Source organism: Chrysochloris asiatica, unplaced genomic scaffold, assembly GCF_000296735.1.
Source record: "Chrysochloris asiatica unplaced genomic scaffold, ChrAsi1.0 scaffold00532, whole genome shotgun sequence".
In the NCBI taxonomy this organism is placed as follows: domain Eukaryota; kingdom Metazoa; phylum Chordata; class Mammalia; order Afrosoricida; family Chrysochloridae; genus Chrysochloris; species Chrysochloris asiatica.
Window position 1 is genome coordinate 552,508 of NW_006409050.1, and position 20,526 is coordinate 573,033.

A 20,526-nucleotide genomic window follows, 5' to 3' on the forward strand; every position below is an offset into this window, starting at 1 on the left:
ACACTATTATGAATTTAATTTACCCAAGGAGAGCTCAGAAAAAAAATTTGTATCTTTTTATATAGAGAGAAATAGAGTCACATGCAAATGATAAAATGGAGTAAGATTTTAAAGGTAGGTGTTCCTCGGCACCATTTTAATTTTTACTTCTGTGCTTGCAGTTGTTTCCATATAACAAGTTTTTGTTAAAGAAAAGAAAAGAAAAAGAAAATGAAGCATTGTAAAACCTACTTTCTCATTATCCCCAGAGCTAGTATCTTTTCTTTATATCCTGATTCTAAAAAATTACATTTTCAACTTCTCTTTGCCTGGTCACAGATCTCTGGGTGATTCAAATGGTTTGCTGTGAGATACTAACCTGAAGATTAGTGATTTGAACACACCAGCATCACAGAAACACAGCCTGGTGATCCGCCTTCTTAGAGATTATAGCCAAGAAAACATATGGAATAATTCTACTTTATAACATATCTCCATGAGTTAGAAATTTAACTCAGTGACATGTTTGTGTTGTGTGTGTGTGTTGCAGGGTGGGTTGCCCACAACATATTACTCTTTCCCCAGCATTCTTCTGTTACTGCTTTCTAACAGATAATATCTTAGCATTAAACCTAGAACATTATCTCCAGAGACTGTTTGCCTCTCACACCTGTGATTTCCCATTTACTACCCTTTCATGTTCTTGGTGGCGCTATAAGATAACTGCATGGTCAATAGTTCAAACACAACAACCGCTCCTTAGGAACACTGTACAGAGTTGCTATTAGTCAGATCCAACCAGATGGCACTGAACAACAACAACAATATATGGTCTAGAAGTGACTCCAAGCTCTATGGCTTTTAAATGTAAAGAGTTTAGAGAATTTCATGTTCTAGCTAGTGACTCTTGTCTTTGTCTTCTGAGGTCTTAGGTTGTTAAGTGCTGTCGAACCAGTTCCAACTCATAGCAACCTTGTATAGGGTTTCCAAGATCTTAAATCTTCGCAGGAGCAGAAAGCCGTGTATCTTTTGGTTTGCAGTCCAGTGCTTATCATGTGGAGCCACTGCGCTCTCCAAGATCTTTGTAGGTAAGGGTATCAAATACTGGTGTTGTTAGGTGCCATCGAGTCGGTACTGACTCATAGCAACCTTATGCACAGCAGAACGAAACACGCTTGAATCTATCGATGCTGCCAGTCCATCCCGTTGTAGGGATCTTCCTCTTTTTTTCTGACCCTTCGCCTTACCAAACATGATATCCTTCTCTAGCAACTGGTCCCTTCTGACAATATGCCCATAGTTTGAGAGACAAAGTTTGGCCATCTTGGCCTCTAAGGAGCACTCTGACTGCACTTCTTACAAAAACTACTCCCTGGTAAATGGCACTAATCTATTATATCAGTCTAATCTGCTGCTCAGAATTGATTTCAGCAGCTTTTCAAAGTCATTCAGAGTTCCTGGTTCAGTTCAAACCTTTTTACCATTCCTGGTCTGAGCAATTCTAGATAGTTCCTTCAATTTTGGATAGTTCTTTCCTTTAAATCAGGGATTATACTCTGTTTTCCTATCACAGTTATGGAGTCCTGGTATGGCACTGTGGGTTAATGCGCTGGACTGCAAAGTGGGCTTGAACCTCATGGTCGGCAGTTCAAGCTCACCAGCCACTCCTAGGAAACCCTATAAAGGCTCACTGTGTGTTGGAACTGACTTGACAGCACTTAACAACAACAATCACAGTTATGCTGTAGACCATAAGTATGGTCCCAGATACCCTTTCACTTTTTGTTTTCCTATATCTTTTACATACTTAGTTTGAGCCATAATGTGGCACTTGTTACATAGACATTTATCTGTGTGTTTCATCTCTGTTATTACACTCTTAAATACAAGGGCAAGTACTATGGATTATATCTTGTATACACTCTGTGTCTCCTTTAAAACTAATTAATTTATATGCACAATTGGATCCTTTTTACTCAGATTTTTAAAAAATGTTTTTATTGTGAATTGAATGCAAGTTTACAGGACAGATCATCAGTTTTATATTCAACAAATCATATACTTTGTTTCATTACAATGATTTTAATCCCCTCCATGTACCATCAGCTAACAGTATTTCTCTCTATTAATGTTTAGACTTTTTTTTTTTTGAACACCCAGGTTTGGGCAATGTTTCATTCTGCTGTGCATAAGGTCACTGAGTAGGGATGGCACCTAACAACAACAACAGACATATATAATCGTTTAAACCTCCAAAGGGCACAGTCTGCAGGTCTGCCTCCTGGCCGTCAGCTCTCAGTCCCACTCCTTCCAGGAATCAGATATAGTGTATATGACGCTTTTACCTTTATATGTGTATCACATTTTGTGTTGTATTTTGTTTGACCATATATATCTGGGTTTTTCCTTATCAGAATATTTTAAAAGGAGTCTACTTGTACAACATGGTTCTTACTATTTTCCAATTATTGGCTAGCTAGGTCTCATTTTAATTGGCAGAACTTACTCAGAGATGACCTGTTGGCCTGTTTTTCTTTATTCTTCTTTGAATACAGTAACATGAGTCAGAAAATCCAGAAGACAGTCCTATTTATAGAACCATGATAAATAGTTAGTTAACATCTTTTTAACTTTTTTTGTGAATTGGGTGAAGATTTACAGAGCAGATGAGTTTTCCGTTCATATACACATTTTGTTTCATGACAGTTACTGCATTCCCCACAATGTAATATCACTAATCCCACTTCCTTTTTATGTTTTTTGTTTCTATTTCTTATCTTTTACTAACTTTTCTGAGCTTTGTCCTTGAATGAATCTTCCCTTTTGATCTCACATGGTTGATTATTTTAAGTGTGCTTTCCTCCCTAGTGTTATTTTTACCTTTATGCTGTTGGTTGTTAATTGCTGTCCAGTCACATCCAGCTCTCTTTGCCCTGTATAGGGTTTCTGAGGAGCAGTGGTGGGTTTGAACCTCTGACCTTGCAGTTAGCAGACAAGTACATATCCTATAGCACCCCAGAACCCCATGGGTGGGATGTTGTTACTGTTGTTAGGAGCCATGGAGTCAGTACCGACTCATCGCAATGGTATGCACGCACAACAAAACAAAACACTGCCCAGTCCTGCTCCAACTTCACAATCAGTGCTACACTTGATCCCATTGCTGCTGTCATTGTGCCAATCCATCTCATTGAGGGTCTCCCTCTTTTTCACTTACTCAACACTCTACCAAGCATGACATTCTCCAGGGACTGGTCCCTCCTGATAACATGTCTAAAGGATGAGAGACGAAGTCTAGCCCTCTAGGCTTATAAGAAGCACTCGGGTTGTACTTATTTCAACACTGATTTGTTTGTTCTTCTGGTAGTCCGTGGTACTTTTTAATACTCTTCTCTAACACCGTAACTCAAATCAATTCTTCTGTAGTTTAGCATATGGGAGAGGTAGATGTCCTTGTTTTCTCTCCCCCTCCCCACCCCTTGAGTAGAATCAGCATCATCAGCATTCTTTTCAACAGAGCACTCACAGCCACTAACAGAGTTGGCAAACAAGATGAAACATGTTTACTATCTGTGCACTATAGGTATAATCCACTGCCATCTAGCTTTATCTTTCTCCCACAGAGAGGCTGGTAGATTTGAGGCACGGACCTTGCAGTTAATAAGACACCATGCCCAAGGAAATCATTCACATTCTGAGAGAAAGACTGATGCTCTACCAAGCAGATTCTAAAGTATATACAGAAATCGTACAAAGGAAAGGAGTGATCTAGTGAAGTAATTTTTTTTTAATCATTTATTGTTGGGATCCTGCTGTGACATTCTAGGATAAGCACTCAACCATAAGATTGGTGATTCAAACTCACCATCTGCTCCTCGGAAACCCTATTACAGGGTCGCTATGAGTCAGAAGTGACTCGATGGCATTTAACAACAACATGAAATGATTATTGAGAGAGCCTGTGATAAGTTGGACACATGAGGTTACACAGAAGAGCTCACTAGATAGCATAGGAACAAAAATGCTGTAACATAAATGCTTGCCATGAGCATTGTAAAAATGGAGAGCTGGAACTAACCAAATCAGAGTGAAGAGAGGCCATGTTAATGAAAGGGAGATTCACTGATGCTGCAGCTTCAACTGCAAGGAATTAGAATGAAACAGTAAAGGATTTGGCCCATGGGAATACAAATGTGAGGACCAATGGAAGTGAATACCATGCTTAAAAGAATATGAATGGATTTGAGGCAAGCATCTGATTTTTTGGAATACTTTTATCTCCAGTTCCTCTGCCATCACTTGACACCTCTACCCTTGTCTAGCACCAACTTGGTTCTCCCATATTCTAGTAGGTACCAGGTTATGGGTAAGCCACATTGTTGCTGCTTTGCTACTAAGAACATTTGAACGAAATTTTTATTTCTTTTTCAATTCTTTCTAAAGTAAATTCGGTTTCAAATTTCTCTGCATGGAGGCAGAGATGGGGACATGGAGAGAGGGAGCAGCTGAGGACTCTAGATTCATGGAAAGAGAGGGACTGAGAGCTGGTGGCCAGGAGGCAAACTTGTAGAATGTGCCCTTTGGTGTAAATTTTATATATGCCTGAGTTTTAAAAAGAAAAAAGCTAAAGTGAATAAAGAGAAACACTGTTAACTGGTGTACATGGAGGGGATTATAATTGTAATGAAACAAGGTATATGATTTGGTGCAAATAAAACTGATGAACTGCCCTGTAAACTTTCACTCAGTCCACAATAAAAACCTTAAAAGTGGGCGGGGGGAGTATGAATGGAAACTTTTCTTAAATATAATATTTTATATTTTAAAATCAATTGCAGTTTAATGTCATAGGTTGTTCACTTGTAATTGGGCAGGATCAATCATGTCCACATTGTTTATCAGGTACAAAAATAAAGGAAATAGAGCCAGAGAACGCACTGCAGAAAAAGAATACTTGAAACTACTTTATTTCATACACTTTGCCACACTAAATTGCAAAATTAATGTCAAAGGTCAGAAAAAACGCTATTAAAAAAAGTATTTTTTAAACTTTTTATTGTGAATTGAATGAAGGTTATGGATTGCAGATTTATGTTCAACAGATCATACACTTCATTCCATCTCAGTGAGTACAACCCCTTCAATGTAACATTACCTATCTCATTCCCTCCCTTTGTTTCCCATTTCCATTCCTCCTCCTTTTTTAGCCCTTATGACTTTGGTCCTTAGGTAAATACTGCCCTGTTTTGATCTAGAATGGTTGACCATTCTTTAGTGTGTGCACCCCACTAGTTTTGTTCTCCCTATATACCTAGCTTTTGTTTGGCTGAAAATTTGAGTCACGGGGTTAGTTCAGTACCAGAGCTGAAGGTTGACTAAGGTCCATAGTCTTGGCGTTCCACCAGTGTTTTAACCTGGTCTTTTATGGTGGTGAGTTTCATTTCACATTTTCTTCCACTCTATCCGGGTCCTTCTAATGTGATCCCTTTCAGAGCATTTGGCCCTGGTAACTGGGCACCATCTAGTTCTTCTGGTCTCAGAGTTATGGAGGCCAAGGTTTGTGTGACCCATTAGTCCTTAGGACTAATTGTGTCCGTGTTATTAAGTGCTATTGAGTCAGTTCCGACTCATAGTGACTCTAGAGTTTTGAGGAGTGGCTGGTGAGTTTGAACTAACCAACCTTATGGTTCAAACTGACCTTGAGGTTGAGTGTTTATCCTATGGCACTACACCAGGACTCCAATTATTTCTATGTGTCTTTGATTTTCTTCACTCTTCTTTGTTCCAGATGGAGAGAGGCTAGTAGTTGTACCTTAGATGGCTGCTTGTGAGTTGTTAATGCAGTTGCTAACCAAACTAGAATAGGAATTTTTATCATTGGTGCCACAAGTGTATTTTGTTTTTTAACTTTTTATTGTAAATTTAGTGAAGGTTTACAGAGCAGGTCATCAGTTTTAAATTCATCAAATCATATCTTTTGTTTCATTTCAATGATGGCATTTCCCTCCATGTAGCGCTGCTTATCCCACTTCTCTGGGATTCTGTTCCTTTCATTCCCAACACTTCTGAATTGTGTCCTCAGGTAAATACTGCCCTTTTGATCTTGAAGAGTTGACCATTCTGTGATGTGTATACCTCACTACTGTTGTTCCCTCTATATGTTTATATACTGATTGGGTGCCACAAACTTTCAGTAGTCATGTTTAATTAAAAGGGTTCATGTTCATGTTGTTCGGTGCCATTGAGTCTGTTCTGACTCATAGTGACTATTTACAAAATGACAAAAATTGCCCAGTACTGCCCCCCCCCATATTCACCAAATCTCTGAACCCATTGTTGAAGTTGAAGCCACTCTGTCAGTCCATCTAAATGGGGTGCTTCTCTTTTTTGCTGGCCTTCTACTTTACCAAGAATGATGTCCTTCTCCAGGAACTGGTTACTCCTAATTATATGTCCAAAGTAAGTGAGACAAAGTCTCACTATTCTTTTTAAAAGTATCCTGGCTGCACTCCTTGCAAAACAGATTGTTTATTCTTCTGTATTTGTCACCATCACCATAATTCAAATGCGTCAAGTCTTCTCTGGTCTTCATTATTCATTGTCCAGCTTTTACATGCATATGAAGCAATTGAAAATACCATAGCTTGAGTTGTTGTTGTTGTTGTTAAGTGCCTTCGAGTCGGAGCCGACCCATAGCGACCCTGTACAGGGTTTCCAAGGGTGTAAATCCTTACGGGAGTAGAAAGCCTCATCTTTCTCCCGCGGAGCGGCTGGTAGTTTCGAACCACTGACCTTAAGGTTCGCTGCCCGATTCGTAACCACTACGCTACCAGAGCTCCTTATAGCTTGAGTTAGGCACGCCTTAATCCTCAAGCTGACATCCTGGCTCTTTAACATTTCCAATGGTGTCCGTATGTATGTCGGGATGTATTTTGAAAAGATTAAATATTGCACTTGCTAAGTGGGCAGGCATAAAGTAGGCAAAGTAAAGGTCTGAAGTCATTAAATAGCATGCTGCTTAAACAATATGAAATTTGATATTGCTAAACCCTATTCAGGGTTGCACTTAACAAAAACAGCAGAGCATACATTACTGGTTAGAATGGATTGTCTAGGTCCAGAGTGGCCTTATTCCATTCTAAGGATTTAGACTTTAAGGTAAAAGGAAAACTGGTAGAAGAAATTAAATTAAATAAGAGATAGACAAATTCTCTATCTAGCTACTTAATACGTATTTTTCTTGTCATATTAATTGCAAACAAGCTTAATTTTGATACATAATTAAATGTTTGATAATCTGCTGTGGAGCCGTGCTCCTTGTCTTTTCTCCCCTAATCTGGCAAATCTAAGAACTGCCTCACGTTTTCATTACCATGGCAGTGGTTGGTACAGAGCTCCTTGGCAGGAGTGTACTTACAGAGTGAGAGCTATTACTGTTATTGGCAGTGGCTTCTAACATTTCAGCTTTAAATATCATTTCTTAAACTTTTGGTAGTTAAAATAATGTGTAAAGTGGAACTGTTCTAGAAGCAGGCTTACTTAAAGATCACCTTCTTGTCCTTTTTTATAATATCAAATCATATGAAATTACTGATATTTGATTATTTTTTAACTACATGTGACTCAACCCAATACATTTAATAATCTTTTCATAATATTTATAATGGTAATCTGGTTTTTTGCTTTGGGGAATAGGCAGCAGGGGTAATAATGTGTTATCTTTTATCACATGTATGGACATTAATACAGTGACAGGTAATCTTTCTTAAACTTTAAATGTGTGAAACTGATCTATAAGCTTAGATTATGATTCTGTAACACAATTCAAAAAGATCTCATTTCTTTAGAAAATCTAGGTCCTTGTTTTTATCCAGACATCTGTTTTTTAAGTGAATTCAAACAGCAAATGATTGCTTATGGTTCCTTCTGTCAGCTTTTAGTTTGGATGCTGAACAGCCTGATTATGATTTGGATTCTGAAGATGAAGTATTTGTGAATAAACTGAAAAAGAAAATGGACATTTGCCCATTGCAATTTGAAGAGATGATTGACCGTCTAGAAAAAGGCAGTGGTCAGCAGGTACAACTTCACTGCATATGTAATGCATGTGTATATACATATATTGATATAAATATCTCCATATGGGAACAGTATAATGTTGGGGGAAGATTACCTTAGCATGCTCTGGAATTGACAGCATGAATTCAGATCTCATCTCTGCCAATTACTAACTTATAAAAATCTTGAGCGACATATTGAAATTTTTTTATATATAATCCTTTATTTTCTTCACCTCAAATAGAGAGAGATGAAGCAATATAGGATTGTTACTGAAGACTAAGTAAACGATTATACATAAAGCACTTAACCTCAGTGACTGGCATGAATAAGATAGTCCACAGAGGTTTGTTATCATTTGTGCTGCTATTTTGATTGTCATTTAAACTTTAGAAATAAGTGCTTTTGAAACTCTATCTATTATATATAAATGACATAATGATTTTCCATTTAGCCAGTCAGTCTACAGGAAGCCAAACTACTGCTTAAAGAAGATGATGAATTAATTAGAGAAGTTTATGAATACTGGATTAAAAAGAGAAAAAATTGTCGAGGACCATCTCTTATTCCATTAGTAAAACAAGAGAAGCGAGATGGCTCCAGCACAAATGATCCTTATGTGGCTTTTAGAAGACGTACTGAAAAAATGCAGACTCGAAAAGTAAGTGAATTTGGGAAATAACACAATTCTCTGTAATGTGGGTGGTGGTGGTGATGTGTCGGGGAGTAGGTTCCGACTCAGAGCAGCCCTGTATATAGGGTGTCCTAGTCTGTACATCTTTAAGGGAACAGAAAGCCTCATCTTCCTCCAGTGTGGCAACTGGTCGTTTCAAACAAGCAACCTTGTGGGGAGCAGTCCGACTCCTAGGCCACTATACTACCAGGACGTTTTCTCTGTAATGTAGGAGAAATTATTTTTACTTAAAATCTTTAGTAGTTGAAGGCTGCAATTTGGTTTTAAGTACAACTTCCTATATAATTGTAAGAATACCACTAGTTTAGAAATACTTATTGATACTAAACAAGCAACTTCATATTTGTAGAATCGCAAAAATGATGAGGCCTCATATGAAAAAATGCTCAAGTTGCGTCGAGATCTCAGTCGGGCTGTTACTATTCTAGAAATGATAAAGAGAAGAGAAAAGAGTAAAAGGGAGCTATTGCACTTAACACTGGAAATTATGGAGAAGAGGTAAAGTATGTTTTTAAATAGCATTGGAAAATAGGGTGTCATAAACATTTTGTATATAGAATAAACTTCATTCCTCAGCAATTATATGTAACTTCAGAAATACCTTTTTGTAAGAATTAAATATGTGACATGATAATTACACTTGTATAATTTTTTATTTCTCTGTTTTCTTTATTTGATAAATTTAAATTTTAATGAGTATTTTCATTTTCAGTCTTACTATTTTTGCCCTCATTTGAGTTGTGTGCAGGGTTGTGAGGGAGAGAGAAAATAATATCTGTCAATTCTAAGGTTTTATTCCCTTTATGGTACTGATTTTTTTAGGTTTTATTGTTTGTTGGTTTTTAATCATATACAGGGTTGTTCAATAGAAAAATGTAAAAAAGTTGTTAAGGGGAAAGCCTATAATATCTTCCAAAATGGTACAGAATGAAAAATGAACATCTCACTGTCTTTCCAATGCCTAGTCCTAAAGAAAACTCTTATATATGTTGTGATTCCTTTCAGAAACATTAGTTTTATGGCACTGCCGATTTAAATGAAAAGAAAATTTCTCTGTACCATTTTAGGCATTAGTTTCAACTTCCTCACCACATCTTTCACCAAAATTGCCAAGTTAAAATCCAAACCTTTGTTCCCCCCGCCACACAATCATGTATTTACGATGCTGACATAAAGATATAAACTAAAAAGTAGAAAGAGGAAAAAGAATTACACTTCTTTTAATTTTGATCAGCATTCAGCAGAGTTAAGATTTAACTGTAATCTCATCTTTGTAATCTCATCTTTACATCTGATCTGTTTGTAATAATTATTAATAATTATACTTACTGAACTAAATTTGTAAACCTTCCTTTTTTAATTTTAGGTATAATTTGGGTGACTACAATGGAGAGATCATGTCTGAGGTTATGGCACAGAGACAGCCAGTAAAGCCTACTTACGCCATCCCCATCATTCCTATTACTAATAGCAATCAATTTAAACATCAGGAAGCAATGGATGTGAAGGAGTTTAAAGTTAATAAGGTGATTAAAACTTTTGTGGTAATATCTGATGACAGTCTTATTTGATAATATTTTATTGATATAATGAGAGTGAGAAAGAAAAACACAGCCTTTACAAAAATTGTGTTGTAAAAAGTTTACGATTATGGCATATTATGAAAAAAAAATGTAATTAAAACCAGATCTTTGTTTTTCTTTATGTTATTTCCTTTTCTTTTGAAAGGATGATATTATTAACTGTGTCTGATAAATGGAATATTTTCTTAGTTATAAGATTATGAAGTATTGGAATAATTCAGAGAAACTATGAAAACTAGGGGGTAAGGATATGAAATTATTCCTAATAAATGATGAGTTATGTTTTATAGGCACATCAGTGTCCTAAGTGGAACAAGAGGAAATTAGTATTTTCTGATGTAGATAGTGTCTTAGAAATGGAGATATCTGATAAACCAATACTTAACCAAATACTTCAAAGTTTGTGAAGAATAAAATCGATGAAGGGACGTAAAATTAGTTAGGGAAACTGAGGTAGATAAAGGAGGACAACAAATTAGGTAACACCTTCTTAGAAAACATGCATCTGGAGAAAGAGTAGTATACTGTATTTTTCATACAAAGCTTTTATTGTGAAACTTAAAATTCACCATGTACCAATTCAGTTTAAGGAGTTGGGTGGCTCTGCTACCTTTTCTAGGACTATATTATTTAAAGTCATGTTGTTGTCATTTGTTTTTGTGAGGTATCACAAACCTCCAAACTCAAATGTACAAATTGCCAGACTAGTTAGAATCATTTCCCAAGCCTGGTATTTCTGTCATTTTGGAGCAAGGCCAAGGGACCATTTTGTGAGGAAACATGAGCCCTTTGGTTACAAAAACAGATAGGGACAAGTAAAGAGTTACTTTCTATACAGTCCAGAAAAGTTATGCTCCAAAATATTGTTTCCTTTACTCATATAAATGGAGTCCTGGTATGACACTATAGGGTCAGTTCAGCAGTTGAAACCCACCAGCCACTCTTCGGAAAGACTATGTAGGGTCACCTTGAATCAGAACCAATTCAACGGCACTTAACAACAACTGTATTACAGCAACTCAGATTACTCTTGCCCACTGTATTTTACCCTGTATTTCCTTTATTTTATGATTTTACGTCTCTGGTGCTGTAGGATAAGCACTGGACTGCTTCAAACCCACGAGTTCAAACCTACCGGTTGATCCTTGGAAACCCTATACAGGGTCACTATAAGTCAGAACCAACTCAATGGCACTTAACAACAACAACATCATACCTCTAAAACTGGTCAAAATGCACCACTCTAGAATCATTCATTATTCAGCCATCAGCTCCGTATAGCTCTGGTTTTATAACACCTGGGCATTTGGGGAGGATCCCTGGTGATGCCGAGGTGAAGTGTTCAGCTGCTGCCTTGAGAGGTCAGCGTTCCCAGCCTCTAGCTGCTCTGTGGGAAGAAGATGTGGCAGTCTGCTCTGTAAAGAGTGCTGCCTTTGGAAACCCCATGAGACAGTTCCACTCTGTTCTCTAGGGTCACTATGAGTAGAAGTTGACTCAATGGCAGCAGGGTTTGTTTTCTTTTTAGGGCATTATGGGTTCATTTTTCACTATGTTAACACTTAGTAACAGTTATTTGTAGTTTGATTTGTGTGTGCAAAATCATTTTCATTATTATATTCCCATACTGATTTGTTACTAATTGAGTGTAAGGAGTAGACATTCCTTTTTTATTATTATTATTTTAATTAATTCCTAGAATTTCATGGAAAAATTAAGAAAAGCTGGCAGCTAGCAGTACATACTGATGTCAGTATGTACTTAATAAGTGGAGAGCTTCTGTTCTCTCTTTTACTTTAATTGAAATAAAATAGTTATGGGATTCTTTTTTTTTAAGACTTCCCCCCCCCCCAAAGAAACCATGTTTATTGAATATAGTTTCTCATCTGTATAATTCATTACTTTGTTACAGCAAGATAAATCCGATCTTATACGACCGAAACGTAAATATGAAAAGAAGCCCAAAGTCTTACCATCGTCTGCTGCTGCTCCTCCTCAACAGACGAGTCCCGCTGCATTGCCAGTCTTCAATGCTAAAGATTTAAATCAGTATGACTTTCCCAGCTCAGATGAAGAGCCTCTCTCCCAGGTGAAGTACAAGAATTTCTCAACAAATAGAGATAAAGGAGTGTAGTCGACCTCATCTTTTGACCCATTTCATTTGCCCCGTTTACAGGTTTTGTCTGGCTCTTCAGAAGCTGAGGAAGAGAACGATCCTGATGGTCCTTTTGCTTTCCGTAGGAAAGCAGGCTGTCAGTACTTTGCTGTAAGTTCCAGGGTCTCTTTATAAGTAGCAAATTATTAACCTTTAGCTGAAAAAATTAAATAATACTGGATTTTTTTTTAAGCCTCATTTAGACCCAACTGGCAACTGGCCTTGGACTAGTCCTAAAGATGGAGGCTTAGGAGATGTGCGATATAGATACTGCTTAACTACTCTCACCGTACCCCAAAGGTGTATTGGATTTGCACGAAGACGGGTTGGGCGCGGTGGAAGGTAAGGTTCTTCTATATTTTCTTAGTGTAGGGATTTCTTAGAGAGTAAGGTAATCGTATCTAATGTTTTAATTAAAATAATCTTTCCAAACAGTTTCTTTAGTTCACATTTGCTATTCCTAATTAATACGTTAGCTGAAATACTTTTGCCATTTTGCTTCCTGGTTCTTAACCCAACCAGAGCTTTTAATACCTAACACTAATGGATCCCTTAGGATTGAAAACCGCAGATAAGTATCAAGTGGCAGAATTCTGACCAAAGGTAGTAAGTGAAGACAAGTATAAATCACGATTGTACAAATTTTATTATGCTCAAGAAACTAAAAATGATGTGTTAGAAGTCCTGAGAGAAATTCATTAAAGGATTGAAAGGCTGTGAGTACTATCATGTGAACTATACAGCCCAGTGTAGGGGGCTATTTAACTTGCCAGTGCAGAAATTACTGTATCTTAAAATGCTATACATAATATGAAAATATTTCTTCTAGAGTAGTTGATCCTTAATATTTTACCAACAGGAAATTTTAATGCTGTAAAATATGTCAAAGATCACATACTTTTTTACTTTTCTCCCCCCACCGAAATAAAAGAATGAAACTTAGATGAGAATACGTTAAGTTAGCAACATTTTTTTAAAGTGTTTGTTTAGTGTTTGTTTTGGTGCTTTGTAATGAAAGTGAAAATATTTAAGACATTTAGAAAAGAATACTCTGATACGTTTTGAGTAACTTATTGATAGATTAACCCATTAGACTTTGAAAAGACTCTTTTTGTTGTACCTATTCTTTAAGGTGGTTTGGTGGCATGTTACCTTAATTTAATGGAATCATTATGAAGCAAAATAAATAATATTTACCACAAATTGAGATTGTAACTTACAGAGCCAAATACTGAAATAGTTCTGTAGCATTCAAGGGGAATGTAGTGAGTGGCTCTGAGCAGCGGAATGCATATTACAATGTTGTCAGTTGGAGCCCACCAACCACTTTTCTGAGGCTTTCTGCTCCTATAAGGATTTACAGCCTCAGAAACCATATACAGGGTCGCTATGAGTCAGAATCCCCAAAGATTTATAGCCTTGGAAACCCTATAGTGACTCGATGGTACCTAACAAAACAACAGTGTAGCTTTTAAGAGCCATGGTGTGGTGCTGTAGGATAAACACTGGGCTGGTAACTATAGTTTGTTAGTTCAAACTAACCAGCTGCTCTCAGAAGCCTTATCTAGGGTTGCTACAAGTTGGAACTGACTCAACTTAACACCACCAGTAACATAGCTTTTAAATATTCAGTATGGGTTAGTTTTGGAGAGGGTCAAGGGGGAGAAAGAAAAACTTTTCATATGTAACTTTTGAATAAATGTTTAAATGTATGTTTCTTGCCTCCTTTTTAATAGGGTCTTACTGGACAGAGCTCATTCAGACTATGACAATATGTTTCGTCATCTGGATTTAGAAATGCTTGCTTCTCCACAACACTCTCCAGTCAATCAGTTTGCCAATACCTCAGAAATAAATACCTCGGACAAATCTTTGTCTAAAGACCTCAGTCAGATACTAGTCAATATCAAATCATGTAGATGGCGGCATTTTAGGCCTCGGACACCATCCCTACATGACAGTGACAATGATGAACTCTCCTGTAGAAAACTACATAGGAGTATAAATCGAACAGGAACAGCACAACCTGGGACCCAGACATGCAGTACCTCTTCGCAAAATAAAAGTAGCAGTGGTTCAGCACACTTTGGTATGTTTCTTTGTTATTATGTACGTTTTTATAGAAATACCAGGCTCATCTTTTTTCTTTTCTCTTTTTTTTTTAAGTATGTGGTCTATTAGATTTAGGACTAAAAGTCATTTTCTCTTAAAACAGAAAAAAAAAAAATCCTAGGTCTAAGTATTTATCTAAATCTTGTCACTATAGGAAGTTTGAATGTATATGTCTTATACTAAGGTGGGTTTGTGATCAAATGTTGACATACATGTTTCCTGAATGTACTCTAAATGACAAGAATAAGAATAATCAATTGTATTTTCAAATGATATGAAAAAAATGTCCCTTAAGCTGTTGCTGTTGTATGCTTGGACATGTTTCTAGTCTTTTATCTATAGTGTGCTTCAGAGTCGTGACTAGCAAGATGATAGGCGGAATAGCCTTGTCTGCTGAGGCACTAATTCAGAATAAATTCTTAGAAACATATTGTTCAGAGAAGATTATTTACAGTGTTATTTTAATACTTTGCAGATATTTTCATGTAGCATATACTTGATCATGGCTACATTATGAAATGTCTAAACTAAATGCCATCAACCTAAATATTCATATATTCTATGCTTTCTATTTTAAAGTTGTGATAAATAGACCTGTTAATTGAAGTATACAGATTATAGAAATTCACTATTAAAATTATGATAATTCAAATCTCTTTAAGTAATTTAAATTTAGATTTTGAAAAATCTATAAATGTATTTATTCTAATCCTCTAATCACCAGGTACATTGAAATCTTCTCATAAATCTGAAGATTTGTTTTATTCTTAAGGAATTCAACAGATGTTTCATAAATTAGTATATTTCATTGTTCAAAAATAGTACTTCTATGACATGTAAATGTTTTAGCTCATAAGAAAAATATCACATTTCAGAAATCAACTAAAGTTAAAGTTATGTTGCTTAGAATAGATATTTCACCACTGCTCTCAAGGCCTAACAGAGTATTTATCCATTAAATTTTAGAGTTTATATCACAAAGAACTAGTTTATGTGTTTATAGTCTTAAAAGTCAAAAGAACTGTTCAAAATGAAGGCTTACATGCAGTCTGAGTGTAGAGATTTTTAAAATGTACAAAATATATTACTTTTTAAGTTGTATAAAATTCTTTGAAATGCCGTAAAAAATGAGCATGTTTCATTTCCTCATCCTATAAAATAAAAATGTAGGCATGTGTTACCAAACTCTAAGATAAACAGTGTTACTTTACCAAAAAAAGTTTTACTGAGGGAAAAAATGCTTTAGTAACCTTGTGTTTTAATCATTTCCTTTCCTATGTATGATAAAACTAAATGAAATAGGTTTCCTTTTTTTTCTATTGCCCATTTTCGTTCTTTAGCACTCAATAAATGTCCCCTTGAATTTTGCTAGGTATTTCTATATACATAGGGAATAAATACTTACAAACTATTAATATGATAGGACTTTCTAGAGGCACAAAACTTAACCTTTCTGCTCCATAAAATATATTACAACGGAGTCATGTCATATGTGCATTTTAGGCCCCTAGGGACTGGAGGTGAGTGGGATTTAGCATTTTAAATTATTTACAAGCTCCTAAATACTATTCCAAGGAGCTCTGGTAGCATAGTGGTTATGAATTGGGCTGCGAACCTCAGGGACAGCAGTTCAAAACTACCAGCTGTTCCACGGGTGAAAGATTAGGCTTTCAGCTCCCATAAAGATTTACAGCCTCGGAAACCCTGTACAGGGTCACTATGAGTTGGAACCGACTCCACGGCACATAACAACAACAAATACTCTTCCATTGGAAGAATATATTCTCCCCAGTGATGCTGAAATTGGAGAAATGAGTCAATGCGTAACTTGAGTGTCATTGCCTACATTGATTGGCATCTCATGTGGCTCAGTAATTATGGTTTTCATCTGATGCCAGAAGGAAAACTGACAGTGTTCAGTTTATTGAAAGAAGTGAGTCTTTCTAAAGGAACATTCAGGGTTTAGTTTTGCCCATACTGACTTTAGAACTTCACCTTTGTATGAAATACAAGTTCAGTGGTTAAACTTTCCAGCTTTTCAAGCCAGATATGTGGGTTATAATTTTTATAATTTAGACCCGTTTTGATGATTTGATGATGGTGATAAATATTACTACATTAACATAGCAATGCCCTCTGGTTTTTTTCCTTTTCTAAATAATCATCTATTGTTGTTGTTGTTGTTGTTAAGTGCCATCGAGTCGGTTCCGACCCATAGCGACCCTGTACAGGGTTTCCGAGGCTATAAATCTTTACCTTGAGCAGAAAGCCTCATCTGTCTCCCGCGGAGCGGCTGGTTGTTTCAAACTGCTGACTTTGGGGGTTCGCAGCCCGATTCATAACCACTACGCTACCAGAGCTCCTATAAGGGCCTATTAAATCTCGTTTTAAAATAGAACGTTCTAAATGAGAATATGAAGGGTCTATTCATTTTACCACATCAACTTTTATGTCTCTTAACTGCTGGTCAGAGTTTGGCTTGCTTTCCCAGTCTTTTGCCATTCTGCCTATTTCAGTAACCGGATGAATAGTCAGATGTTAGAGTGCTTCATCTCCTGGATCCTGTGCAGCAGAATAGCACACTGGGGAGGAAATGAGGGAGACTTGCAATACTCATAGACACCCTAGGTCTAAGTTTTTGTATATGAGGAGAAATCATGTATTTTTAATCATCTTTAGTTTATATGTATTTGGGCAGTTTCCACATAAAGTTTTCCGATTTTATCCTTAAAACCACTTTTAAGAATTTAGTTTTATCAATTATTTGGTATTAATTTGCATGTCTTTGAGTTTGAGGAATACTGGATTTCAGAATTAGTATCTATTTTAGTCATTAGAAAGGAACACTGGAAACAGTAGAAAAGTAATTTTGAAACCACAGTTACGTGTCCAAGATTGGAATTTCTAGTTCTCAATTAAACTTCCTCAACAGTACAGATCATTTTTCTCAACTCCCATATGTATACTATAGATATATCTGGTTTACTTTTGAAAGAAATGAATAGCAACTGTGTTAGGTAGAATGTCATGATCCTGTCTCATTAGCAGTGCTACACAATGTAGTGCAGTTTACTTGGTTTGAAACATAAAATTTTATTCTTGCTGTGGAAAAGAAAATCTAGATTTGAGCACTGAATATTTTGTTAGATTTCGTAAATATTCACAGTTTTTTAAAATTTAACAGAAAGTGGATTTGTCTTTCAGTAGTCTGTCTCAGTAAAGTCTGGAATACCCCTAGCAAAATCCATTTATAGTTCTTCAGTTGTATAGTGATGTGCAGGAATATTCACACTAAGTGGAATAAATAAAGACTGTAAATAGTTTCATGGTGAAATGCTTGCTTTCCACATGCGTTTAGGTCTGCTCATACTTTGACACCATTTAATTTATGATGTACTTTGATTTTCAGAGTGGATTTCTGGATTGCTCTATAGCCTTTATGTGCTGTGGAGTCAGTTCTAACTCATAGCGACCCTGTACAGAGTTTCCGAGGCTGTAAATCTTCACGGGAGCAGAAAGCCTTATCTTTCTCCCACGGGACAGCTGGTAGTTTCGAACTGCTGACTTTAGGGTTCACCGCCCGATTCGTAACCACTACGCTACCAGAGCTCCTTTCTATAGCCTTAAAGCTTACTAAATAAGGAGCTCTGGTAGCGTAGTGGTTACGAATTGGGCTACGAACCGCAAGGTCAGCAGTTCGAAACTACCAGCTGCTCCGCGGAAGAAAGATGAGGCGTTCTGCTCCCGTGAAGATTAACAGCCTCGGAAACCCTGTTCAGGGTCGCTATGAGTCGGAATTGATTCCACGGCACATAACAACAACAACAAAGCTTACTAAATAGAAGATCATACTTTAAAATTTATTTTTTTCCTGTGTTAATGTTCTTCCTTTGTCCTGCTCAAAGACATTCCTGATTTTGGCGGGGGTGGTGCTGTTTTTTGGTTTGGGGTTTTATGTTTTACAATGTATGTATTTTGGTAATCCGTGATTCATGTCCCCCAAACTGAATTTTCAAATAACCTTGATTTCTGAGTTTTTGTCACACAACGCCCCCCCATCCCAGTTGATGTATTCTAGCTATGTTGTTGTTAAGTGCCATCGAATCGGTTTCGACCCATAGCGACCCTGAACAGGGTTTTCGAGGCTGTAAATCTTTACGGGAGCAGATCGCCTCATTTTTCTCCCACGGAGCAGCTGGTAGTTTCGAACTGCAGACCTTGCGGTTCGCAGCCCGATTTGTAACCACTACGCTACCAGAGCTATAGAAGTGTTTTTTTTTTTACAGTACAACAGCCTGAACTATAGAGGAAATTCCTGGTACTGGTGTGCCATAGTTTCCCATTATAAGAAGTGAACTCATAATATTTTTAGTTATTTCATCCAAATTTCTACCTAAAGAATGAGTTAGAAGCTACCAAACAAAGATAATCTCTAACCTCTACCTAAACACTTCTGTTGTTAGTTACCTTTGAGTTGGTTCTGACTCAGGGTGACCTTATGAATGCAGAAAGAAACATTGCTTGGTCCTCTGTCTTCCTGGTCAAATTTCCATTAAGGGCAAATTCACCAACTTTCCAGATCAGGTGATTCTTCAGTTACAAAACTTGGTTAGAAAGTTTGTCTTTATATTGAACCTAAAGTTGCCTCCTTAAATTTAAACTTACTGGCTCCTATTTTGCCCCAGTAAGCATACTGAAAAAAATGTCCTTCCCCTTGAACATCAGTGCCCTTCAAATATTTGAAGTTCTATAATGCTTCCTTCCCTAGCTCTAGTTTTAAAATACTCCGCTTTCAATCAGGTCTCTCGCATGACTGTTCTCCCCTAAATAGAGTCTTGTTTGTCATGTGTTCTATATGAGAGGGCTTCAAGAGTTTGTGTAAAACAGAAATTAATAGTTAATGGAGTTTTTCCACAAGCTCTTTGAAACCCCTTCAAATTTCAGATTTATTTTTTAGTATCATATATTAAAATTTTGAATAGTTCCTATAAAATTAAATCTTAAATTTTTATCTGTTTCTTTTATAAATTTAAAATATCAGTGCTTTCCAGAGATGGTCTTTTCCTTCCACTCCTAAATATTTTTGTGACTTCAACCCAAAATTTTGATGTTATTATCTGGGAACCACCAAGGGTCAGCTCCTGATCTCAAAATGTGTAGTTCTGTGAAGTGCCATGGTCATGTGTCACAATAACCACCTTGCCCATCTTTATGTGAATTGCCAATTTGACTGTCATACCGTATTTTGAGATAGACTGAAAATCAAAACACCTACTTTGATATCTGTCTATTCATAGACATTTAGAAAAATTTGGTAATTGTATTTCCATTGTTTAGCATTTGGTTGTTGTTGTTAAGTACATTCCAATCCATAGCAACCCTGTACAGGGTTTCCGAGGAGTTGCTGGTGAGCTTGAACCAACTTTGTAGTCCAGCGCATTAACCCACAGCACCACACCAGGATGCAAGCATTTGGTTAGACTCCTGCATTTTTAATGACATCCTGATCTGAGATGTCTTCTGTATATATAATAAACATCCAGTTCAGATTGTATTTGTCTAAATTTATTAGCTTGCTTTGTTCAAATTTTCCTACTATTAATATACAGCATCTTTACTGGGTTAGAATTGTATTCCGCAAAATTATAAAATCTAAGCATTTTATAGTTGAAAAGAACCTTAATGATTACCTAATTAATTTAATCTCTCTCAATTTTTTTATACTAACTCCCTCCCCCACCCCAAAAAAAAAAAAAAGTTAAATACCTAGCTGGTTATGCTAGAGTTGAGGACTAAAAGCAAGCACTCTTTCTTGGCTCTTAGTTAGACCTGTGGTTTTTATTATCATCGTTTAGAGCGTGTATGTTACACTGTGCATTTCTTCTGGATCATTTGCCAAAAATGTCCAGAGAAAATTTCCTAACTAGACTATGCATCATAGCTATATC

General features: G+C 36.6%; 1 protein-coding gene across 4 annotated transcripts in view; it reads left to right on the forward strand.

The window, feature by feature from the left end:
* The window catches only part of EPC1 (enhancer of polycomb homolog 1 (Drosophila)), a 134,286-nt gene that overhangs the window by 103,326 nt on the left and 10,434 nt on the right, over window positions 1-20,526 (forward strand). For all 4 annotated transcript variants that reach the window (XM_006877589.1, XM_006877587.1, XM_006877588.1 and 1 more), the window contains exons 3-10: window positions 7,913-8,058; window positions 8,492-8,698; window positions 9,081-9,229; window positions 10,098-10,257; window positions 12,224-12,400; window positions 12,488-12,577; window positions 12,660-12,808; window positions 14,203-14,555. In XM_006877589.1, the coding sequence (XP_006877651.1) occupies window positions 7,913-8,058; window positions 8,492-8,698; window positions 9,081-9,229; window positions 10,098-10,257; window positions 12,224-12,400; window positions 12,488-12,577; window positions 12,660-12,808; window positions 14,203-14,555 (1,431 nt within the window). The remainder of the gene's footprint in view (window positions 1-7,912; window positions 8,059-8,491; window positions 8,699-9,080; window positions 9,230-10,097; window positions 10,258-12,223; window positions 12,401-12,487; window positions 12,578-12,659; window positions 12,809-14,202; window positions 14,556-20,526) is intronic.